Below are 8,453 nucleotides of genomic sequence, written 5' to 3'. Positions count from 1 at the left end.
GGAAGACGGCCCAAAGGGATCTAAAACACGACTCGAGGCCCATCCTACGATTTCTTATCCAAAAGCCCGTAAACTGCAGCACGGAATCTCGCCGTCTTAGGGTTGCTAGAACTAGGAATCTCGCCGACAGCTCTCGAGCCCAGGCTTATACCTTGTTGTAAACGCTCATACGCAGATTCGGAATAAGATCTACTTTGTTCTCTTTTTCGATTTTTTATTCTTATCGTTGTTATTCTCGTGTTCTGATTGCTTGACGTGTGGTAATTAGCAGATATTCGGGTCCTCTGGGAAATTAGGGTTTTCCTAGTTTCCTTATTTAAACGGAAATCGATAGTGCGAATTTCGGTTCCCACAGCCACCTCATAAAATAGGGCAAGGAGGTTGCAATACGTGTCCCATTTGCAAAACGCACAGCGTTTTCATGTTTCATCCGAGTTTTTTTGTTTTTTGGGCCGTTTCATTTAGATTTCTGAAGCCCAAGGTGTGCTGAAATCCACAAGTTCGTGATGAAACGCGCGTTTTACATAAGGGTTAACAAGAGTGCTTCCTAGCGTCTCCAGAGCTGATGGTGACTCCTGTTGCGCTGCCGATCTTTCGTCTTCTTTGTCGCGCGAAACCAGTAACCGATCAATCATCTTTAAGCCTCCCATTAATCAATCACCCACGATCTAGATTCAATGCGAGATCTTTGTTGTGCAAGGCGGTGGAGTCAACTATAAGAAGGTATGCTTTCCTCTTTTCAGAGAAAAGTGCTATGACTAACGTTTTGGTTTTCTTCTCTGATCTGCAGACCGGCCGTTCCTCCTCCACCGTTGAAGTTCCCTTGCTCCGCTTTTGGGAGGCCAAAAACGTCCGTCGTGGTGGAGAATTCATGGGCGTCGACATGCTCTTACTTGATTCTCAGGTTAACTTTTCAGCTTTTGATGATAGTTGTGTAATATTTGATGTTCATACGTTTTCAAACGCTTATCTTCTTCCTCAGCTTTACAACCAATTTTAGGGTTCATCTTCCTTTTCAATTTCCAATCATGAGTGAAATTATTTTCTAGATGATGTTGAACTAGCCGGTCAGTTTAGCAGCGGATTGTCAAGCCTCAAACAATTATTAAGGCTAATGAGGTAATGACATGATAATAGATTTTTTCAGCTTTACGAAGGCTGATTAAAATTCAATTTCATTACATATTCTCATATCATTGTTTTCATTAGGAAGTGATCATATATGTGTATTCAACTTACCCAATTCTTCTTTTTGTTTCCGTTAATTAGATTATCTTTTATTCAGCTGAGACATGTGTTTCACGAAAATCAAAAGAAGTTGGTTTGAGGTTAAGGTGAAATATATTATAAGAAATCATATAAGTATGAAAACCTTTTTAGCCAAACGCTTCTTAGTATGTGGGAGAGGGATGGATTTATATATATATTTTTTACAAAATAGAATAAGATCAATGATTTTGATTCACAACTAAAAACATATAAAATCAAGAAAACAAGATAAAAACATATGATTCACAATAAAGAATAAAAACACTGTTTATATGATAGAAGTTGGAATCTAGAAGACTAAAATAAATACTATTTATGATGAAGAAAATAATCAAATTTTTTAAAAGAATGTTAAAGGAATTATAGAATACTAGATATTTGCCCGCACTATTACGCGGGTTCCTTAATTAATTTTGATGCATATTGTAAAACAAAATCATATACTTTTTGTTAGAAAACAAATCAACTAAATTTACATACATAGTCAATACTTGAGTTACATGTACTAACTCAGGTAATGTTAAGCGTGACTTTTTGGAATTATAGTGATGACTACACATATAGGAAACAACAAATGATTGGATTTATTATCATCTAAACATAAGAAATCATTTTGCTTTTTACTTTTAAATCAAAGTTCTGCAACTGATCAATGGTACAGATAGCCATATTCATTTTCCAGGAACGAAGACTTTGAAAGAGTTACATATGAAAGTATATTCTATGAATAAATTATATTGGCTCAAAGAAAAAGAAAAGAGAATCCACCTCAAAAATAATATATATAAATAAAAGTTTCTATACTTCTTATTACCTTCATTGTTGACAATGCGTTCATTTTTATAAAGACAATGCTTTTATTTCTATTAGTATTTGAAGAATGAAGGTTGAGGAAACTCAATTGAAATTTTTGTGAATTATGCGAAAAGAGTATCAAGTTGTGAAGAAGAGAAAATTCAATCTGGATAAAAAGTAATTATAAACCTGTATCGATTTCTTTCCTCACTCAAAACCTAAAAGATGATTAAAAAGGTGAAACTATGAAAAGAGAGAGATAGAGAGGGAGAGGATATAAACGAATCAAAATGATAGGTTGAAAATTATATAGAAGATAAACAGTTTGAATCGTGAGTATGGCAGTTATATAAATGACATGATTCACTTTAAACGTGGTGGTAATGCTTGAGAAAATTTTGGGTTTTGAAATTTTACGGTTTTAAAAATTATGGATTGTAATATTTTTTTTGATTAGAGAATTTTTACTTTAACCTTTTGTTTTTTTGTTTAATTAATTTTTTTTTTAATATAAATCAAATGGCAAAATATGATTGGATGAGTGACTTGTGCTTTAGTATATAAGAGATATGTGGCAGTAAGGAAAACGATAGTCTCACGAGAAAAATAAAAGTCTTAAAAGTTAAAAACGTAATTTCTCATTTAGAATACAAAACATATTTAATAAAATAATTAAAAACCTAAAAAAAACTAAATAATAATTACTCACTGGTTCATCCAGTGGTTCAACCGATAGCCAGATTATCGGGTTCAGGTTTTTTAACGGATTTTATCGGATTTTTAATTAGCGGATATTTTTGAAAATCCAAAGCCAATACTTAAAAGGTCAGCGGGTTTACCAGTCCGACTGCAGATCCGGATCGAACGTAAAATTTTTAAATGGGACTAAACTAAATCTTATAAAAATATATATAATAGAAAATACTTTTCTATTGTTTTCTTAACTTATTTACCCTAGTTTTAATAATAAAAAACGTTGGTCATTCCCTATATATTAAAAAAGAATCATTTGTAATAAATATGTTCGCACATTAACTAACACGTGTCAGCTTTACAATCATTTGTAAATTAGAAGGCTGGCGTAGCAGTCTTAAAATCATTTAAAACTAAATGTGTTCATGAACTAATTTTTTAACTCTAACGAATACAATTTAATGTATTCACACACTAATTTTTTTAATTAGCTTATTTTTAGTTCCTATATTTTAACCTTTGTATTAGTGAATTGAATTTTTCTCAGTGCAACTACTGAATAATATCATTATTGAAAGAAATAAATTAGAAAATCATTAAGATTCACATCAAATAAAATGCTGGAATAATAATGTTTTAAAAAAATGAAAGTTTCGTACCTTGCCAAACTTGGCCATTGTTGAGGCATCTGTAAAAGAAGCCAACAAATAATTGTGATTGGTTATGAGTTAAGGAAACTGAGGTGAAAAATACTGCACACAAAATCGGATCTTTAGTTTAGACAAATATTGCTTTTCTTTACAGAGTTTTTTATATGAGACCAAGAATTAGAAACAAAATCAAATTTCTATAAAAATCAGAATTTAACAAAGCTTTAAAAGGAACAAAATTCACGAAAACGATTGAAAAACAAAATTCAGGTTCCGAATGAAGAGATCACATTATTTTTGATGCAATCCTAACCTTTTTTCACTCGATTGTATCATGTTTTATTATATTTACCAAGAATATTTTATAAAAAGTACATGTTATTGGTTATAGACTATGTCAATTTTTCAACATGCCCAACAATATTGACCCGAGGCCCAACGTTTTTGATATTTTTAAAGTATGGTCCAATTAATAATGATGTATGTAAAATAATATTTATTTTACATTTATTTTATTTTGATTTACATTATTAGAAGAAAGAAAGTCTTGCTAAAATATCAAAATCCGAAGAACCAAATCGAACTTGATTTGAAAGTAATAATAAACACAAACTAAAACTAATTAATTATTGAGATGGATCTAAAATTTTAATATCCAGATAACCAAACCCGAATTCTATCCAAACTGTAATATTTTAGATGCCAAAAATATCTAAATCACAATTATATACTTAAATATATTAATTATTTTTAATTTTATATCTAAAAATAACAATAAAAGTTCAAAATCGTGAAATTATCAATTGTTAATATTTAATTTGAACTATATTTTATGTAAATTTAAGTATTTAGTCTTACATTATTCTAATTTTTATGTTTTATATTATTTTTATTTTTGGATGTTGAGGACTCAAGTATATTTGAGTTTTTGTTAAAAAAAATACCTAATTAAAATGGTTACACGAACCAAATCCGCAAAGATTCAAACCAAATCCAAACCAAATTCAAACTGAAATTTCTAAATATCTGAATCAAATTTAAATTTCTAATTCTAAAAATATGAAATCCGAATATATCACATGAATCCGGACGGATATCTGAATGTCTATCTATAGAAAAAGCTATACGACAAATCTCTTAGTACAACGTAAAATAAATAATATAATCGATTATTTTACTCTGCGCATGGATCCCTATCTAGTTGCTAAATAAAGAAAAATAAATAAATGAAAGTATAATGGTTTATTTTCACATATGTAACCAAATTACCAGCATTACCATCCATTTGATACAGACTGCTGTTCTTTTTACCACTTATAATCTCAAGAACTAAGACTCCAAAACTGTACACATCTGATTACATTGAGAATTGGCCGTACATTGCATATTCGGGAGACATGTAATCACTGCCAATATTCTTGAAATGTTTAGTTAATAAAAGCATACTAGGTGGTTGCCTGCAAATTCGCGGATATACTGTTGTATGAATAATAATTAGAAACATTAAAAATATAATTTTTAAGTTCAGATAGTTTGAAAATCAGTCGTAAAGTTTCCATAAATTTGATGTAAAAACAATTGATGAATCTATATATAATAGCAAACCCATTTTTTGTTTTCGCTGTCATCGCCATTTTTTTATAGGAAAAGAAAAAATTAATCTAAGGGTGGAAATTGCTCATAATCTCTAATCTAAGGGTTCTAATCTTATTTAGAATCACAAGTATGATGTTATTTTATTTAAACAAAAGATGTGTTCATTCGTAAAAGGGTTGTATCTTTTCACAAACTGAATCATTGAACCATTTCATTAAATCTTTTCATAATTAGAAAATTGTACGTTTTTATAAGTCTAACCATTGAGCTTTTTCATAATATTCTTTTTTAAAAATAATTAATTTAAACAAAACAGAGGTTCATTCTTTGAAGAATTGCATCTTTTGAGAACTCTTTCATAATATAAACTTTTAAAAAAATTGTTTAAGGAAAACACATGTTCATTTTTCGAAGAGTTGCATCTTTTCAGAAATTCAACTCTTTTCAGAAATTCAACCATTAAACCTTTTCATAATAGAAAAGTTGCATCTTTTCAAAAGATTTACCATTGAACCTTTTCATAATAGGTTGACAAATTTATATATTGTCTCTTCCTCCCTCTCATCACCATTGCTCTTTTAATTTATTGTTTTTGTGAAGTTACGTACGATCAGAAATATAACGTTATTCTCAAAAATTCATTTTTTGTCTGTTATTTTAACTCATCCAGAATTTCATAGTTTTGTGTGTTAATTGGATCCCAATTCAAAACTTGTTTTCATCTAAACAATGATGTCAACATTTTTGTAGAAAAAAATGAATCTAGCGGTAGATTTTGTTCATAATCTCTATTCTAATGGCTACAATTTCATTTAGGATCTTGAATATGATGTCATAGTTTCACTTAAGCAAAAAGTGTTCCTTAGGGTTTGTATCTTTCCACAAACTGAACCATTGAACATTTTTATTGAATCTTTTCATTATAGAAAAAAATTGTATATTTTCAGATTGTAAATTGATTGTAATTTACCAAAGTCCAAACAAATTGGTGCCTAGATTGGTGTTATCCGTTTTAATGTGTATTCATAATTCATTCACATGTTTTGTTGGTTTAAGTTACAAAACGAACGCAGTCGTTAACGTAAGAGATGCATGCATGAACGTGTTCTTTATATTCTTAAATTAGATTGACATGTGTTAACTTATGAAAGGTTGGGTGTTTGTTTCTGGAATTAGTTTAGAAAAACACATAAGTTTCTTTTTGTGTGGTGGAAAGTCACCAATTGAGAATTGTAAAAGTGAGCATTCATTATTGCATATGTGTTTACAATCTATGGATTTTTTTTATTGCGAGGGTTAACACAAGTTTTTAGTTACGCAAAGTCATTGATAGAAAAGATTCATAGAAGCAAGATGGATTTTGTTAATTCATGATGCACATGCACTCATGATGTTTACATTTTCATAAAGTCTGTTTGTTGAAATTTGCTAGAAACAAAATTTCTCAAAAAAAGAAAAAAAATTAGTGTGAAAAGCCACCACTGAAATAATCGCGTCTTTTGGCTAATATTTTCGGGAATTTTATTTATGTGTATGCATGAAAAATAACATGCTAATTCTTGATTTTTTTTTTAAAAAAAAAATCTGTTGTCTTTGTTAAAAGTTCTTATAAACAACATGTTTGATATAATTTATGTTTTATGTAATATGTTATATTAATTTGATATCAATAAAATTATGATGTTAAAAAAATATTTACTAGATAGCTTATTTGTGAAATGTCATAATTTAAGATGCCAAAAGTGCCATGAAAAGTTGGGAAGATGTGATTTTTCAATATAGTTTATTTTATTATGTTATAAAAGCTTGTATATTTTTCTTATACATTATATTTTGTAATAGCTTCTTGTAATTAAAAAACATCATAATTATTTTATCTTTTCAGTTCTATATATTTCAATTTTTATAAAATATTTTCATTACATATTATAATGTCCAGTTATTTGAAGATATTTAATGTTTTAAAACATTTTAAAATTATTAAAAAGTATTAATCTTACTTTTAATCGATTGTTTCTAAAGTGTAGTTTCAAAAAAATCTATTACATGTACAAGATCTGATTTATGTTCATTTTTAATAAATATGTTTGAAATTAATATATAGTGTTTATTGAAAATTTAATTAAATCATTTCAATAATTTAACCAAATCCTAGTAATTTTTCGGATGAACATTCATTGTTTAAAAGTATCATTGTAACTGTTTAGACAAACATTTGTAACTATTTAAATATCCCATTGTAGTGAGATAGTTAACCATTGCAACATTTGATCAACCGCTGCAATCAGATCAACCATTACAAAATTAAAATTTTTAACTATTATACCCTTTCGTCTCTACATAAAAAGTTGTGCGCATTGGGAAAATCCAGCATAAAAACAATGAAAAAGAAGAAAAGAGAGAGAGGGATTCATCACTCTAAATGATTATAAAATATATTTGGTAAAACACATACAAATAGAAATTTTTATTTGCATTTATTAAATATTAACCTTACTTTTAATAAGAGGAAATTTTCGATGTCTCAGTTTATAAAGAGATTACGAGTAACCTAAAATTTTATCAATGTTATAATATTTTATAGAAAATGCTTATACACGATTCAATCATTATATATGTTCATATTTTATAACTGATTACTCATTAAATTTGCATGTTCACCCTTATATTGGCATGTTATATAAACTTTGAAGGTTATTTACTTTTATAAAACATTATGAAAATATTTTTATGATTGTTAATAAAATTCAGAATATTTGAGATGAATATATACAATAATTAGAAAGAGATAAAGGGTGGCAAGAAACAATAATAACACATTGTTTTGAAATACATGAGATTAATTACGTTTATTTCTCTCTATGATATTAACTAATCACGAATTATAAAACCAAAATTATGAATTTTATACTGAAAACATCTTACCAAAGAAATGAAATTCTAGAAAAATAAGTATATTTATTTTGGTTACTAATTTTATAACAAACACATGGGTCCTTTCAAAACATCACATTAGAAAAAATTTATTTCGTCTTATTTCACGATTATGTATTCTATAAATATACTAATCCCATCATCAATTTCAGAGATATAATTAACAAGAGATTTTCATTTTTAAATATCATATTTTTTCATTCTAAATATTTTTATATAATTAGTATTTTTAAATTAAACTAAATATTAAAACTATATTTGCTATTCATGTATCTTATCGTAGAACAAAAATGAGATTTTAATTATTTGATTTTATAAAATGACGTGTGTAACTCAGTACCTATAATTCACACCCATTGAGATTACCACCCAAAATATATATAATTAATAGTTTTAAGTTGTATTTAAAATTAACATAATTTCCCCCGCGGACCGCGGGGGTTCACATCCTATTTAGTAATAACAAATACTTGTAGAATTATATATGTAATTATCACATTAACTTCTCCAATACCT

At 27.9% G+C, this 8,453-nt stretch overlaps 1 protein-coding gene across 2 annotated transcripts; it reads left to right on the top strand.

Annotated features, from left to right (window-relative positions):
• The first annotated feature begins 544 nt into the window (after positions 1 to 544).
• On the top strand, positions 545 to 1,309 carry LOC106306751. Of its 2 annotated transcripts, XM_013743493.1 has the most exons (3): positions 545 to 723; positions 791 to 904; positions 1,050 to 1,309. In XM_013743493.1, the coding sequence occupies exons 1-3, from the start codon at positions 566 to 568 to the stop codon at positions 1,051 to 1,053; spliced, it is 276 nt and encodes a 91-aa protein (XP_013598947.1). In that variant the 5' UTR covers positions 545 to 565; the 3' UTR covers positions 1,054 to 1,309. The 2 variants fall into 2 exon arrangements, with proteins under 2 accessions (XP_013598947.1, XP_013598939.1); XM_013743485.1 differs by lacking the exon at positions 1,050 to 1,309 and having other exon boundaries at positions 791 to 1,048.
• The last annotated feature ends 7,144 nt before the right edge of the window (positions 1,310 to 8,453 follow it).

Source organism: Brassica oleracea, chromosome C1, assembly GCF_000695525.1.
Source record: "Brassica oleracea var. oleracea cultivar TO1000 chromosome C1, BOL, whole genome shotgun sequence".
Lineage (NCBI taxonomy): Eukaryota > Viridiplantae > Streptophyta > Magnoliopsida > Brassicales > Brassicaceae > Brassica > Brassica oleracea.
Note: the sequence above shows the minus strand (reverse complement) of the source record. Positions and strands in the feature narration are given on the sequence as shown.

Bases quoted from the DNA above. Each gene is read 5' to 3' on its own strand.
- LOC106306751 (XM_013743485.1), top strand. From the start codon at position 566: ATGGTGACTCCTGTTGCGCTGCCGATCTTTCGTCTTCTTTGTCGCGCG. The intron at 724-790 runs GTATGCTTTCCT...TCTGATCTGCAG, and splicing joins GTGGAGTCAACTATAAGAAG to ACCGGCCGTTCCTCCTCCAC.